We start from the raw sequence: 17463 nt of genomic DNA, 5'->3' as shown, positions 1-17463 counted from the left end.
ATTTTTTTCTTCAAAACATTCTGCATGACCCACCAAATTTTTATCCAAAAAGCCTTCACTTTCTTACAAGTCCACCACATATGATAATATGTGGCATCTAGGCAATCACATCTCCAACATTTTGGTTGAACATTAGGATATATACACGATAATTTCTTACGATCTAAATGCCACCTATAAAACATTTTATAAAAATTTTCCCTCAGATTCTGCGACTGTGTAAATTTAACTAACAAGTTTCTTTAGTCGGCTCTATTGATTTTCCATTGGGTGAAAGTCTGGACTATTCCCAGGCCATTCCAGCAGTGGAATAGGATTATCTCGAAACTCCCAAAAAAAAGTGATGCTATTAGTCATCAAACCTCACAAATACACTTTTTCCAAAAAGTTTCCACAATTTTGGCCACTACTGCTAGATTTCAGCACCACGGATAGTTCCATATTTAACATGGGGAAAGCCTTGAAGGTTGGCTTTACAGTAATTCCAACAGCTTGTGTTACAACAGAATTATACAGTATTACAGAAGCCCACATTCATCCCTACATATTAAATATGCATTTATAATGCAAATATATAATATTGAATTACTTTATATATCTCATGACAGATAGGTTCAATTTGATGGTCTCTTCTCCATTTTTCATGGCTCTTAGTCCTGAGGATTTAAGAGATTAGACAACCATAGATTTATTTTTTTTCAGTGCAACCATTGGTGTTGATAGTCCTCTGCAAAAAGTGCTGAAAAGTTCCCTCTCTTTTTAGCTTAGCCTTTTTGGCTTATCACAACAGTTGTTTCTTTTGATAATTTCACATAGGCCAATATATTTTTACCTATTCATAGCGTTTTACTGCCCTGTAATAATGAAAGATTCTTTGGGATTCAGAAGTAAAAAAAAAAAAAAAACAACAACTAATATGTAACTGGTTTTTCTGTTTCAAAATATTATTTTTGGAACCTGATGCTCTCTAGGTATGTTGCATTTCATAATTCCAAGATATCAGACAGGAAAAGTGCATATATTGGTAGCTATATGGAATTTTGTCATTAAATTTCACCATTTTAAACAGGCGTCACAAATCATTGGCAGATATTAATTAAAATGAGTACATAGAACTGGGGAAAAACTTTGCTTAGTTCCATCCAAAGATTTGCATTACATCTAGAGCAGGGATGAAATCACATGTGCATGCCAACTCTCTCCGCATGTGCAAACCCTTCTGTGCATACGCAGAGGGTAAAAAACAGGTTACTTCCTGGTTAACCAGGAAGTAACCTGGTTAAAAAACAGGTTACTTCCTGGTTAAAACCATTACTTCCAGGTTAAAACCAGGAAGTAATGACGACCAGCAGGTGGGCAGAGCCTCAAGCTGCCATCGCTACCGGTTCTCCGAACCAGTCCGAACTGGGATCATTTCAACCCTGATCTAGATCCTAATTTCTGTTTAATTTAAGAAACAAAGGTCCTAGATTGTGCGAGAAATCAGGGCAATTTGAAAAGACTTCCTGAATTATGATATGCTGGAGAATTCTGGGAGTTGAAGTCCACAAGTCTTAAAGCTGCCAAGTTTGAAGACCTCTGCCTTAGACGGGATACTTTCCGCTTCAAATATTATTTCACCATACTGCTGCAAACAGTCGTCCCGCAACACTTGCTGTGCTGACACCAGGGGTGGGTTCGGGTGGGTTCTACTTACCTTTACTACCAGTTCGCGTGCATGCACACTCTTCTGCGCATGTGCAGATCACTTATGATGACATCCTGGTCAGTGGGCGGAGCCTCCCGCCGATTTTACTGCCGGTTCTTGCGAACCGGTCCGAACCAGGGACAACCCACCAATGGCTGACACCCATTTTGCAGCCATTGATTTCATTAGGCTGAAGAGATGGGAGTCTTATTTGACTGCTCTTAATGGGGCATAAGATTGCTATGGGCCGCAAATGATGATGAATGTTGTCTAACTGTTCGTAACAATTTGCTCCAGCTGAAAAGGCATGGAAGATTTATGCTATGACAACAAAAATGAAGCCCTTTTTCTCTGTCGCCCTCTTGCACACTTGTGTGTGTTCTTTCACTCACACAAATGAACACGCCAGGAGATCTCCTAGCCCCTTCCCAGCATACTTGATTTCCTTAATTTATTCAGACTGGAAGAATTGATCAGAAAAATCCATCTCCATTCTAATGTATATCGCCCACTAACTCACCTATTTATTTGTTAATGCTAATGTATTTATTGTCTTATGGGTTTAATATTTTATAATATTGTTTATCAGATTGTAAACCACTCAGAGTCACATGACAGTGAGATGGGGAAGGAAGGAAGGAAGGAAGGAAGGAAGGAAGGAAGGAAGGAAGGAAGGAAGGAAGGAAGGAAGGGAGAGAGAGGGGGGGAGAGAGAGAGAAGGAAGGAAGGATGGAAGGAAGAAAGAAAGAAAGAAGAGGGAGGGAAGGAAAAAGGAAGGAAGGAAGGAAGAAGAGGGAGGGAAGGAGAGAAAGAAAGAAAGAAAGAAAGAAAGAAAGAAAGAAAGAAAGAAAGAAAGAAAGAAAGAAGAGGGAGGGAAGGAGAAAGGAAGGAAGAAGGAAGGAAGGAAAGAAAGAAAGAAGAGGGAGGGAAGGAAGGAAGGTAGAGCAAAAGGGATAGGAGAGGGAAAGAAAGAAAGAAAGAAAGAAAGAAAGAAAGAAAGAAAGAAAGAAAGAAAGCTCTTCTTAATATGTAGCTACAGTAGTCCTCAGCTTACAACCATTTGTTTAGTGACCAATCGAAGTCATAATGGCACTGAAAAAGTGATTTATAACTGATTTTCCCTCTTAACAACCATTGCAGCACCCCCACGAGCACACGATCAAAATTTGAATGCTTGGCAACTGGCATGTATCTTTGACAGTTGCACTGTCTTGAGGGTCCTGTGATCCCCGTTTCGGACCTTCCCAGCCAGCAAAGTTTCAACAAGCAAAGTGAACGGGGGAAGCCTGATTCGCTTAATGACTGTGCAATATATTTTAACGACTGTAGCGATTTACTTAACAAGTATGGCAAAAATGGGGCAAAGCTCCCTTCACAAGTGCCTTGCTTAGCAATGGAAATTTGGGGCTCAGTCAATCAGAACAGAGCTGGAAGGGACCTGGGGGGGGGTGTCTTCTAGTCCAGTCCCCTGCTCAAGGAGTTGTAAGTCAAGGACGAGCTATACTTGAATCTTACGTTCATCTCCAGATGTTCCCCTCTGATGATTGTCCTAAAGGTGTTTTTTTTCAAGAGGTAATTGGACTTTCTGGTTTTTCTTTGAAGACTTCTCATCCAAGAAGCTTCTTCAGCTCTGAGTGGATGGTGGGGAATGGAAGGATTTATACTCCTTGCAGACAGCTGGTCATTTGCATCCTTTTTTTTTTTTTTAATTTGATTTATATGCCGCCCTTCTCCGGAGACTCAGGGCGGCTTACAGTGCGTTAAGCAATAGCCTTCATACTTCTGTATATTTATACAAAGTCAGCTTATTGCCCCCACAAACTGGGTCCTCAATTTACCTACCTTAGAAAGGATGGAAGGCTGAGTCAACCTTGAGCCTTGGAGAGATTCGAACCAGCAGTAAATTGCAGGCAGCTGTGTTAATAACAGGGTGCTTTAAACCACTGTAGTACCAAGGCTCTTTTAGAGGGTCGTTGAGGTCACTTGGAGGTTTATCTGTGTCCTCAGGGTCACCGCACCCATTTGCACTACTAAGGTGACCCTGAGGACAGAGACAAACCTCCAAGTGGCCTCAACGACCCTCTAAAAGGACGCAAATGACCAGCTGTCTGCAAGGAGTATAAATCCTTCCATTCCCCACCATCCACTTAGAGCTGAAGAAGCTTCTTCGATGAGAAGTGAAACACCTTCAAAGAAAAAACCAGAAAATCCAGTTGCCTCTTGAAAAAGCACCTGTAGGACAACCATGACTTGGATGACTGAGAATCTCCATAGATACCTCTGATGATTGCCCAGTGCTGTCCTGGTTGGGTTTAACCAAGCCATCCTTTGTGTGTTTTCTTCTAACAGAGCCATGTTTGACTACGACAAAAGCAAGGACAGTGGCCTCCCCAGCCAAGGACTCAGCTTCAAGTATGGAGATATTCTCCACGTTATCAACGCCTCCGATGACGAGTGGTGGCAAGCAAGGAGGGTCATGCTGGAAGGCGACAGTGAAGAGATGGGAGTTATACCTAGCAAAAGAAGGTATGTTGTGTCCTCTTCTCCCTCTTTCTTTCTTCTTTCTTTCTTTCTTTTTTGCAAACCTTATTTCAAGTCTCTGTTGCAAGATCACACTTTGAGATATACAAAAATGTATAAAAGGAAAAACACAGAGGGAGAGACACAAAGCTGTTTCACTCTTAATAATGGCCGTACTGTCCATAACATGATATTGACAATGGGGCAGGATGAATTCGTGAACAACATATTATCTTTAAGCTTAGGGATGTGGTGGCGCAGTGGCTTAATGATGCTGGAATTGCTGGCTAGAAATGATCTGCATTCTGGCGTTTCGAGCCCGGAGCCGTGAGACAGAGTGAGCTCCTGTCGCTCAATCCCCAGATCCTGCCCACCCAGCAGTTCAAAAGCATGAAACAATGCAAGTAGATAAATGGGTACCACTTTGGTGGGAAAAACTGAGCTGCGTTCGTGTGTGCGGAGAGCATAAGCCGATGCTGGACCTGGCTGGACACAAGGCATTATGATATAAAGCGAGACAAGGCAAGACTGATAGAGGAGCCCAGAGCCTGCAATCCAAGTCCTGCTAGTCAGATGGTATAAGGTAGTTCACCATCTACCAAGGATGGTGCACCAAGGATAGGCACGCAAGTGCCAAACAGAATGAACTATCAATTTAGGCTATTGTATCTACATTTCCCTGACAATGCATGCCATACGCTAAATAATAAATAAATAAATATATTTATATATTTAGGGAGGGAGGGAAGGAAGGAAGGAAGGAAGGAGGAAGGAAGGAAGGCAAGAAGGAAGGAAGGAAGGAAGGCAAGAAGGAAGGAAGGAAGAAGAAAGAAAGAAAAAGAAAGAAAGAAAGAGAAGGAAGGAAGGAAGGCAAGAAGAAAGAAAGAATGAAAGAATGAAAGAAAGAAGGAAGGAAGGAAGGTAAGAAGGAAGGAAGGAAGAAAGAGAGAGAGAAGGAAGGAAAAAGAAAGGAAGGAAGGAAGGCAAGAAGAAAGAAAGAAAGAAAGAGAAAGAAAGAAAGAAAGAAGGAGAAAGAAGGAAGGAAGGCAAGAAGAAAGAAAAGAGAGAGAGAAGGAAGGAAAAAGGAAGGAAGGAAGGAAAGAAGGAAGAAGGAAGGAAGAAAGAAACAAAGTAGAAGGAAGGGAAGGAAGGAAGGAAAGAAAGAAAGAAGGAGAAGGAAGGAAGGAAGGAAGGAAGGAAGGAAGGAAGGAAGGAAGGAGTATTAAGGGAAGGAGGGAGGGAGGAAGGAAAGAAGGAAGGAAGGATACAAGAGTGCCTAACATTGCTGACCAGGGGGGTTAATTTATTCCCAAATATCCCTGGCATAGCAAATGGAACTAAAATCCAGAAAAGCCAATTAATTCACTCCGTACCCTATCCTGCCCTCACAATCCAGGAGTTTAACCCTATTAAGGCAATAGGCTAAATCATAAATCGTGGTTTACGGAACCCAACAACCTAAGCCACAAACAGGCAAGCAAGTCTCGTTACGGTGTGATGATCCCAACCCGAAGCAGGTTTTCTTCTTAAAAGCAGAAACGAGTCGTAAAAACCGAGTCACGCGGCGAGGTGAGAGAGAGAGAAAGAAAAGCTAACTTAATATTAGCGCGTAATAATCATCATTAAAAGACCAAATTTAGCTTTGACCTAATTATCTTTGTTCCCCAATATGCCGCGTTCCCTTTCTCCATTTAGGACTTCCAATTTTCCTTCCCTTTCGACGTCTTTCCCCTTGCGTCCTTTTTTCTTCCCCCCCTATACGGAACTTCACCTTCGAAATTTAAAATGGAGAGTTTTGAAAGGTTCACAGATCAACCACTCTGAATATGAAAGCTGCATTTCTATGTCTACATGCGGCTTTGTCGAAGTGTGGGGGAGGGGAGAGAAAGATTTATTCCAAAGTTCGTCTGTAACTATAGTAACACGAGCTTGGTGTGCTTGCAGCTGGCAACGTTAAAAACGGGCCGTTTTGAAAAAAAACAGAAGTATATATTTTATTTCTTCTTGAAGATAATGTTCTCCGAGTCGTTTTGTTCCACAATAATTAACTCGTGTAGTTTTCACACTTCTTCCCGTAGTCAAAAATAACTCCTCCTTATGTAACCTTGGGAAAACTGGGTTTCTCCTCCTGAAGTATATCGATCTATCTCTGCCGCCTGGTGAATCTGTTACGGGATTATTGTTACAGGGGTAGGTCTAAAACAGGGGGTGTCAAACCCAAGGGCCGGGGACCGGATCCCGCCTGCGGGGTGCTTAGATCTGGCCCGCCCTGGAAACAGTGAAGGACCAGCCCGCGGTGCCTCTGCCAGTGAAAATGGCGCTCGGGAGGGCTGTCACAGCCGAAAACAGAACTTGGGAGCCCGTTTTCACTAGCAGAGCACAGGCGCCGCCGACACAAGTGACGTCAAGCTGGCCATGCCCACCCTGGCCACACCCATCCCGGCCCCCTGATGCGGCCGTCAATGAAACTGAGTTTGACACCCCTGATCTAATCACTAATCACATTTTTAATCACTTGTGAGATATCTCCTACCTATTTTCAACCCTAGATGTGTCAGCGGCCATCCTTATGTCTTGCTTGTGTTTTGCTACCCTGTGGTGGCAGTCTGCCATGAATTCTGGGGAGGGTGGCTGAGAAAGAGGAATACTTGGGGGGGAAAGCGAAAGTAACCGCTGTATCTTCCCCGAGATGCTGCTTCAAGGTCATCCGGCTGGGAGAAGAAGGCAGCTGCGTACCAATCTATGCTTGGAGTGATCGTTCTGAAAATATTTTGCTTGAACCTGATTGGTCATGGGGGGCTGGGGGTGGGGGTGTCAGCAATGGGAGGCAGTTAAGGGAGGAAAAAGTTGAACTTGGGGATTTTGGCGCGGGATTCTCAGTTCTAGCTATGCGCTATTGCAATGCACTTGACTCCTAATAAAAGTATATCTTTTGCAAGAAATGGAGAAAGAGGTTTAAGTGTTGGCCAGTCTGGCAAGCTGTATGTGCTTCCCAGCCATGCATTATGTCGGACCACTGGTTGCTTAATTCTTTTATCTTTATCTTTTATTTTTATATATATATTTATATTTTGTAAAATTTATTTCAAAAGTTAAAATGCAAAATCCAAAAAAAAGGGGGGGAAGAAAACAAAAGAGAGCAAAATAAAGACAAAGCAAAAAAGTAAAAATAAAAAAGTGCATATAAAACAAAATATCAAATATACACATAAAATGCCCCTCCTTGCTTGAATACGGGTAGTCCTCAACTTACAACAGTTCGTTTAGTGACCGTTTGAAGTTACAACGGCACTGAAAAAAAGCGACATGTCCCTTTTTCACACTTATGACCATTGCAGCATAGTCGTGGTCATGTGATCAAAATTCAGATGCTTGACAACTGGTTCATACTTATGACCATTGCTGTGTCCTGGGGGTCATGTGATCCGTTTTTGTGACTTTCTGATAAACAAAGTCAATGGGGACGTCAGATTCACCTAACAACCGAGTTACTAACTTATCAATTGCAGCAGTGGTGAAATTCAATTTTTTTTACTACAGGTTCTGTGGGCATGGCTTGGTGGGCGTGGCAGGTGAAGGATACTGCAAAATCTCCATTCCCATCCCACTGTGTGGCCAGCCAGAGGTGGAATTTGCCGGTTCTCTGAACTACTCAAAATTTCCACTACTGGTTCTTCAGAACCTGCTGAATTTCACCCCTGAACTGCAGTGATTCACTTAACAACTGGGGCCGGAAAGGTCATAAAATGGGGCAAAACTCACTTAACAAATGTCTCACTTAACAACAAATATTTTGGGCTCAATTGTGGTCATAAGTCGAGGACCACCTGTATAGCTACGATGATAATAATGGATTTCATACATATTTCCATTTTCCTTCCTTCCTCTCTTTTTTTCCCTTTCTCTCCAGGGTGGAAAGGAAAGAAAAAGCACGTTTAAAAACAGTGAAATTTAATTCCAAGCCTGGTGTGATCGATGCCAAAGGGGTATGTAGACATGAACCTAACTGTTTGTTCCGTCAACTCTTCTAATTACAGGTATTTTAAAATAGTCCAGGAAAGAAAAATGAGAATGTATCATACACTCAAGAAATATGAGAAAGAAAGAAAAAAATGTTTTATTAAGAGTGAAAGCAAAGGAAGGGTGTTTGGATTGTTTTTAATAAGAAAGTGATATTGTAAACTAATTAAGCATTACTAGCAAATCATGCCACTCGTCCTCAATACCTCAGTTGCTATTGCAGGTTCTCCCACACACATATACACAGGTTGCAACACACATTCAAGTTTTAATAAATAAGATACGCACTTTTGAGACACGAATCGGAACAGTCAATTCAACCGACCAGCAGCCCAAATCATCCATCCATTCACTTTTCCAAAATCAGCTCAGAAAGGATGAAATTCACTGAGGTTTTGGCTTTGTGTGTTTGTGTGTCACACAAAATAACAGTGGGTCAGCTGCATCTGGACAGAAAATGTGTGCATGGTCAACCTGGTTACAACATCTGGCATCGTTAGGGATTATTCACCTAGATCAAAATGGTTTCTTACCAAAAAGACAAATAAAGCACAATTTAAGGTTCATTTTAGACACATTAGAATATTATGAAACACATCCAGGAAAACAAATGGCGCTAATCTTCTTAGACGCCCAGAAGGCTTTTGATAATGTAAGTTGGCAATTTATGATACATCAACTAAACTTTATGGACTTTGGGGAAGAATTCATAGATGTAATTAAGACAATATATCATAAACAAACAACTAAAGTAATTGTAAATGGGGACTATACAGAGAACTTTAATATAAAGAAAAGAGCAAGACAAGGATGCTCGCTATCACCGTTATTATTTATATTGACTTTGGAAGTCTTGAAAAGGAATATCAGACAAAATCCAGAAATTATAGGGATTAGGGGAAGGCTGAAAAAGAAATGGCGAGACATCTAAACAGATATTCCTCGATTTATGACGCTTAACAATGCTTAACAACCATTTGAAGTTGCTCTAATTAGTTTTCCCCCACAGTCACATGACTGAACTTTTGGTGTTCAGCAACCATTTATGCCATTTGCAGAGGTCAGTGGTGATCTGACCGCATTTTATGAAACTTTTGCCCAGGGGTGAAATGTAAAATTTTTTACTACCAGTTCTGTGGGCGTGGCTTGGTGGGGGAGTAATGTGACTGGGTGGCCGTGGCCAACTTTTTTTTTTTTAACTTTTCAATCATTTTTTCTAATGCTTTGAAAAGCCTCTGCCGATCAGGCAACTCTGCTGGGATCGTCAGAGAGTTTCAAAGCATTTTTTTTACCACCTCTTCGGCCAAGAGGTTGCAGAAAAAAATGCTTTGAAAAGCCTCTGATGATCCCAGCTGAGCCGCGCGATCATCAGAGGCTTTTTTTTTTACTTTTAAAAGCATTTTTTTGTCGAAAGAGGTTGTAGAAAAAATGCTTTTAAAAGTAAAAAAAAAAGCCTCTGATGATCGTGCGGCTCAGCTGGGCATGGGGGGGGGCGCAGGGATTTTTGCTACCGGTTCTCCGAACCACCCGCTGCCATCGCTACCGGATCGGGTGATCTGGTCCAAACCGGGAGCATTTCACCCCTGCTTTTGCCCAAAGCTAGCATTTATGTTCAGTTTTCGGCAAAACCATGTCCATATTGAACCATTGGTTCACTTAAAGACAGTGGCGACTGCTTTACGACCGTCATATTTGCTTAATGATCTCTGCAAAAAAAAAAAAAAAGAGTTCGTAAGATCAGGTTGGTCATGTAACCGATCCATTTTACGACTCTCACGACTTAAGACCTTGGACAAGTGTCTATTTTAGTTGAAGGTATGTAAGGAGCCAGAGTTACTTGTGAACTGAGAACGTTTCTGGAGATTTTCAGTCCTGCAGGTCATAGTTGTCCCAAAGGTGACTTTTTCAAAAGGCAACTGGATTTTGCTTTTCCTTGAAGATGTTTCACTTCACTTCACAAGAAGCTTCCTCTGTGCTGAACTGAGTTCTAATTCCACTTTAGCCATGAAAGCCAGGTGGGTGACTTTGGGCCAATCCCCAGGAGATAGTGCGTTCTAGTCCCGCCTTAGCCATGAAAAATGGCTGGGTGACTTTGGGCCAATCCTGAGGACACAATGAGTTCTAGTCCCGCCTTAGACATGAAAGCTGGCTGGGTGACTTTGGGCCAATCCCCAGCAGACAGTGAGTTCTAGTCCCGCCTTAGCCATGAAAGGCAGCTGGGTGACTTTGGGCCAATCACCAGCAGACGGTGAGTGTTAGTCCTGCCTTATGCATGAAAGCCAGCTGAGTGACTTTGGATCAGTCATTTCTCTTTCAGCCCAACCCACCTGACAAGGTTGTTGTTGTGTGGTAAATAGGAGGAGGTATTTCCACACTCATTTGCACTACTCCGGTGACCCTGAGGGCACAGAGAAACCTCCAAGTAGCCTCAACGACTGTCTAAAAAGGATGCAAATGACCAAGCTGTCTGCAAGGAATATAAATCCTTCCATTCCCCACCATTCAGTCAGAACTGAAGAAGCTTCTGGGATGAGAAGCAAAACGTCTTCAAAGAAAAATGAAGTTCCAGTTGCCTTTTGAAAAAGGCACCACAGCTGATACAAAGAAACCTCCATTCGAGAGTCAATTCTTGTGAAATATATTGCATTTTTTGTTTTAAGTGGTAACGGTCGACTCTGATGTGCCTTTATAAGGAGGACTGATATGCAAATTGGCATCTTGCATTTTGCTAACCTAACCTGGGGAGATGGGGAAAAAAAAAAATAATGATCTGTAGAAAAAGAAATTGAGCTGAAAAGAATGGTTTGGAGATTTAAGTAGCCTTTTGCCCTTTATTTTGACATATCTCCTTGAAATTACAAAGAGCTTTAAGTCACTCCCTGCCTGCCAATTCTTCTCCAGCATTCAAGGACAGACGGCGTTAGAGGGAGCATATTACTGTTATAAAAGGATTCAAGAAATGCCGCAGAGCATTCTTAAAACCTAACCATAGCTCATGACAATCTCTTTATGACCTCCATAAAAGTTTATTTATTTTTTTATTATTTATTTATTTATTTATTTATTTATTTATTTATTTATTTATTTTTTAATTTGACTTATATGCCGCCCTTCTCCGGAGACTCAGGGCGGCTTACAATGTGCTCAGCAATAGCCTTCTTCCTTTTGTATATTTATACAAAGTCAGCTTATTGCCCCCACAACTGGGTCCTCAATTTACCTACCTTAGAAAGGATGGAAGGCTGAGTCAACCTTGAGCCTTGGCGAGATTCGAACCTGCAGTAATTGCAGGCAGCTGGTCTTAATAACCAGCTTAATAACAGGGTGCCTTGGACCACTGTACTACCAAGGCTCTTTATTTTATTTATTTATTTTATTTATTTATTTTGTCAAGTACATATTGGATAATATATATAAGTATAAGCATGAATTGAATACATAAAATGAATACAATTAAAGGGAACATTAGGTTATTGGTTATTAGTTATTAGTTATTATTAGTTATTAGGTTATTAGAACATTAGTTCCATTCGCGTGGGGGTTTTTTTAGCCATCCCAAAAATCAGTATTTATTTTCTGGATGTACATTCCAGAGATCTTGATGAAGTTACCATTCCCAAGCCTACAGTACATCTTTCTGCTTAAGCATCACCTGGTATCCAATATTTAGAACATAGAATAACGGAGTTGCAAGGAAACTCAGAGGCCTTCTAGTCCAACTCCCTACTCGACCAGGGGACTCTGTATCATTTCAGAAAAATTGTTGTCTAATCTCTGAGTGGTGGCTCAGTGGTTAAGGCGCTGAGCTTGTCGATCAAAAGGGTTGGCAGTTCGGCGGTTCGAATCCCTAGTGTCGCGTAACGGGGTGAGCTCCCGTTACTTGTCCCAGCTTCTGCCAACCTAGCAGTTAGAAAGCACGTAAAAAATGCAAGTAGGAAAAATAGGGACCACCTTTGGTGGGAAGGTAACAACGTTCCGTGTGCCTTTGGCGTTTAGTCATGCCGGCCACATGACCACGGAGACGTCTTCGGACAGCACTGGCTCTTCGGCTTTGAAACGGAGATGAGCACCGTCCCCTAGAGTCGGGAACGACTAGCACATATGTGCAAGGGGAACCTTTACCTTTACCTTTTAATCTCTTTTTGAAAGCCTCCAGTGATGGAGCACCCACAAATTCTGAAGGCAAGCTATTGAATCAGAATCAGAATAAAGCAGGAAGGGACCTTGGAGGCCTTCTAGTCCAACCCTCTGCTCAAGCAGGAAACTCTATATCATTTGCCCAATCTCTTCTTAAAAACCTCCAGTGTTGGAGTGCTCACAGCTTCTGGAGGCAATTCGTTCCACTGCTTATCATTCTAGACAAGTGGTTGTCCAGTCTTGTCTTAAAAGCCTCCAGTGATGAAGCACCTACAACTTCTGGAGGCAAGCTGTTCCACTGATTAATTGTCCTCAGTGTTAGGAAGCTTCTCCTTAATTCCAGGTTGCTTCTCTCCTGAAGGTAGGAGTATCTACAGGAGGAGGTCAAAAAAAAAAAAAAAATCTATGACCATGAGATCAAATTAAACCAAATCTTTATTATGGTCAAAACCAGCATAAACCATGAGATTGTAGCTCTACCTGAATGCACTCAAGTCAGAAGCACCAAGGTTCAAAGCCAGTAACATCACCATTGACCTGGGGACACTCCATTGAGGGTGCCTTTCATGTCCCCAGCAGGAGCTGGAGTGAAGGACAAGAGCTCAACCCCGCCTCACACCAACTCTCGGGTCTCGAACACAGGCTTGCTAACGTCCTGCCCAGGGATGGTATTCACTTACCTTCCCTACTGATTCGCAAATGTGAGCGCATGCAGCACCTCCACTGCTACCGGTTCTCCCGAACCAGGCTGAACCAGCAAAATACCACCTCTGGTTCCAACCTCTCATACTCCATAGCCCCACCTATTTTCGTCCGCATATCATACATCCCTATCTGAAGTCATAAAGTTGAGAGAGGCAGGCCTAGTGAATGAGAAAGGGCAGAATCATTTTGGATCCTTGGAGATTTTTTTTTCTCCTCCCCCCACCCTCCTAAATTTTAGCAGGTGCCCGGTCTTTAGACAAATGACATCTTAAATGCCCTTTTCTGGTCTACAATCAAAGCTGGAGGGGATCATTCTTTCATGCAGCTAACAATACCTCACCGAAGCCAGGGTCTGAGGAGAATTTAATTACCCTTTAATTTTGCAAATCGTTCTTTTTGGCACCTAACGGCAGAAGGGCTATCAATCTTATCCCTTCCGAAGTCCTTTACGGGGTGTGATATTTTGCAAAGACCATTGTGAGGAAGCCAACCTTCTGTTCCCCTTGTTGCTTTTAATCTTGAGTTCAGCCTGTGGGAAAAGGTCATCTCTGGACTACAGGCGAAACTTAATGTAATTTTTTTTTTTTAAAAATTTGATTTATATGCCGCCCTTCTCCGGAGACTCAGGGCGGCTTACAATGTGCTCAGCAATAGCCTTCATCCTTTTGTATATATATACAAAGTCAGCTTATTGCCCCCACAACTGGGTCCTCAATATTTAATTTATTTATTTAATTTAAATAACGGTTACGTTGTAGGAAGGAAAGAGGCACGCTGTGGCCTCATTTATCTACGGAGGGCCTGAGAGCTTGATGGAAGACCTGGAGCCTTCGTGACCAAAGAATCACGCATAGCTCTGAAGACCACGATTGAAATTACATTGCTTGAAGAGCAAATTTTCTGTACCCAACAGCCTGTTTTATCTTCGTGAGATGTGGTCTTCTCATTTAAAACAAACAAACAAACAAACAAACAAAAGGCTTGGAGAATGAACCTTCATCATTTCTGCTGTTTCTTAGCCAGCTTGAAGCCAGAAAATACAATACTGTAGGCCGTTTTTAGCCTACGATGAGGAGAATTTAAGTGTAAATGTAAGCAGTCAGGGGTGGGCTTCAAAAATTTTAGCAAAGGTTCTCTGCACGGTTGCTGGGTGCGCATGGCCATGTTGGGCATGGCATAGTTGGCATCCTGCACTATGGGGGGGGCTTTTTGCCCTCCCCAGGCTCCAGAGACTTTTCTCGAGTCTCTGGGAGGGCGAAAACTGCTTCCCCAGGCTCCAGAGGCCCTCTGGAGGCCAGACAGGCCTGTTTCCAGCATTCCTGAACTTCTGGTAGACCCGTTTTTTGCCCTCCCCGAGCCTCCACGCACACCCGGCACTTACCTGCATCCAAAACAGGCCACATGGGGACTCCCAGGAGGGGAGGGGCGGGGAGGGTCCAGCGAGGAGTAGGATTCGGGGGTTCTCCAAACTGCACAGAATCTTAGCTAGAGGTTCTCCCGAACCCCTCCGAACCCCCAGCAGCCCACCCCTGTAAGCAGTCATCTGGCAATCTTTTAAACTAGGGGTCCTCAACCTAGTAATTTGCGGCCCAGTGCTGGGCCATGGACCGTTGGAAAACCAGTCTGCACAAACAGCTCCGTTTTCACTGATAGAGGGTTGCAGAAGGCCGTGGCAGCTGAAAACGGAGCTCGGGAACCTGTTTTCACTGGCAGAGCGCTCAGGCCACCACAGGTGCCCCGGACAGGAGTGACGTCGAGCTGGTTACGCCCACTCTGGCCACACACACCCCAGCCCCCCCCTCCCCGAGGTCAAACACAACCATGATGCAGTCCTCAATAAAATCAAGTTTGACACCACTGGTATAGGGGCTCCTACTTGAAAACAGGGGTTTGGGCAAGAAGACCTCCAAGATCCCTTCCCTCCCTGTTATTCTGTTATTCTTTGAAGCTGTTGAAGTAACAATTCTACGATAACCTATTTTTAAAAGTTCTTCCTTGTTCTGACTGTTTTCCAAGCTTATTCCATTCGGCATGACTGCTCGATACATTATTTGGCCTCCCCCAGAGTCTTTAGCCAGCCCATGACCGAGCCATGGAGGTGCATCTGATGGTAATTCTTAAAATTACCAATTGGTGTATTATGGACATCCAGTAAACATTCTAGCCTAAGAAACTAGGTTTATCCTTTCCTGTTGATAGGTTAGGCCCGTGATGGCGAACCTATGGCACGCATGCCATAGGTGGCACGCGGAGCCATATTAGTGGGCACGCCAGCTCAGCTCTGGGGTGCATGTGCGCACCAGACAGCTGATTTTCAGGCCTTCTGGGCCCACCAGAAGTAGGGAAACAGGCTGTTTCCTTCCTCTGGAGGGCCTGGGGAGGTAGGGAAGGCCCATTTTTCTTTCTTACCTGGCTCCAGATCCTTTCTATGGATCTGGGAAGGGCAAAAACAGCCTTTCCCACTCCCTCGGAGGCCCTACGGAGGCTGAAATGGTCCATTTCCCGACTCTCAGTGGGACAGGAAGTGACTTTTTTTCTGTCCCCAGCCTCCTAGAGAGGTTCCTACAGACTCCTAGAGAGGCTCCTACAGACTCCTAGGGAGGTTCTGGAGGCTGGGGACAGCAAAAAACATCACTTCCTGTCCCACCGAGAGTTGGGAAATGGGCCCTTTCAGCCTCCGTAGGGCCTCCAAGGGAGTGGGAAAGGCTGTTTTCAACCTTCCCAGATGCATAGAAAGGATCTGGAATCAGGTAAGAAAGAAAAATGGGCCTACCAGGCCATCATGTGCCAGGAGCGGGGGTGGGTGGGGTTGCGTGCACATGCGCGTGGACATGTGCATGTGCATGCGCGACCCTCCCCCCGCCCCCCCTCTCCTGGCACGCGATGGCAAAAAGGTTAGCCATCACTGGGTTAGGCTAACATCAGATTACTGCCATGCACTCTATATCTTTGGAGACTATTTGGAACTACACCTGGTCCAGGATGCAGAACCTGAGGGTGGAGTCAAGAAAGAAATAAGCCTAGAATCATTACGTTCCCACAAACTGTCCAACTCCAACCTCTCTTGAAATCACTTAACTCTTATCTCGCACTAGCTTAATGCTGACCGTTAGTTGACCTGATTCTTGTGTGTGTAGGCATAAGCAATCAATCATCTTAACTAGAACTTGATGAGTAGCTGTGATTCTTTGCATCTATCATTGGGTGAGATCATTGGTTCCTGGAACTATGCCTTTTAGGGCATGTCACAGTTAATTCCCTGTGTCAGCTGTTATAATTTGCAGAAGGAATAACCCTGAGGAACAGGAGACAGAGTCATAATCAAGATAACAGTCCAATTTTTTTTTTAAAAAAAAAAAGATATTTGGGTCAGATAAGACCCTCCCTAGTTTTCACGAAGAGAAAGGAAGGGGGAAGTGCATTTAAACTTGTAAGATTCTGTTACTATAGCCTTATTATAAAGGTAGCATTTAACTTGTATGATTTTGCTTTTTAGTTTAGTCTACTTTGAAGGGTTGATAGATGTCTTCATCCTTATATCATAAAAGGCTTCCTTTATTTTATTTCCTGTATTGATTTTATCCTTAATTATTTTACAAATAACTCAAAGTGGCGAACATGTCAACACAACTTCCTCCTCCTATTTTCTCCGCAACAACCCTGTGAGGTGGCTAGGGTTGAAAGAGAGTGACTGACTCACACCTACAGTGAGACTACTGGTAGGCATGATCCTGCTGATTGGCCCAAAGTCACCCAGCTGTCTTTCATGCCTAAGGCGGGTCTACAACTCACAGTCTCCTGGTGATTGGCCCAAAGTCACCCAGCTGTCTTTCATGGCTAAGGCGGGACTAGAACTCACAGTCTCCTGGTGATTGGCCCAAAGTTACCCAGCTGTCTTTCATGCCTAAGGCAGGACTAGAACTCAGTCTCCTGGTGATTGGCCCAAAGTCACCCAGCTGTCTTTCATGGCTAAGGCAGGACTAGAACTCAGTTCAGAACAAAGGAGGTTTCTTGGATAAGAAGTGAAATGCACTCAAAAGAAGTAGCATACCATAATTCCTCGCATTTATGAATGTCACAGCATTCCCCACAATCATGGGCGCTTGGCAACCAGCATGTATTTACAATGGTTGCATCCTGGAATCATGTGATCGCCATTTATAACCTTCCTGACCTGCTTCTGACAAGCAAAATCAATAGGGGAAACCAGATTTGCTTAACTGCAGTGATTCGCTTAACAACCATGGCAAAAAAAAAAAGTCGTAAAATTGGCACGTCGGGATTTGAACTCATGGTCCCCTGTTTTCTAACAATCTGTCAGCGTTCCAGCGCTGACATATGAAAAGAGAGGAGAAGCTTGAATTTTGCCTACTTACTCCTTTGAAGATTCTGTT

At 43.3% G+C, this 17463-nt stretch overlaps 1 protein-coding gene across 30 annotated transcripts in view; it reads left to right on the top strand.

The window, feature by feature from the left end:
* DLG2 (discs large MAGUK scaffold protein 2) overlaps positions 1-17463 on the top strand; it is a 1136581-nt gene that overhangs the window by 1062282 nt on the left and 56836 nt on the right. For all 30 annotated transcript variants that reach the window (XM_087895794.1, XM_087895787.1, XM_087895810.1 and 27 more), the window contains 2 exons: positions 4037-4213; positions 8118-8193. In XM_087895794.1, the coding sequence (XP_087751920.1) occupies positions 4037-4213; positions 8118-8193 (253 nt within the window). The remainder of the gene's footprint in view (positions 1-4036; positions 4214-8117; positions 8194-17463) is intronic.

Source organism: Pantherophis guttatus, chromosome 5 (genome assembly GCF_059756535.1).
Source record: "Pantherophis guttatus breed Tessera chromosome 5, ASM5975653v1, whole genome shotgun sequence".
In the NCBI taxonomy this organism is placed as follows: Eukaryota; Metazoa; Chordata; class Lepidosauria; order Squamata; family Colubridae; genus Pantherophis; species Pantherophis guttatus.
Note: the sequence above shows the minus strand (reverse complement) of the source record. Positions and strands in the feature narration are given on the sequence as shown.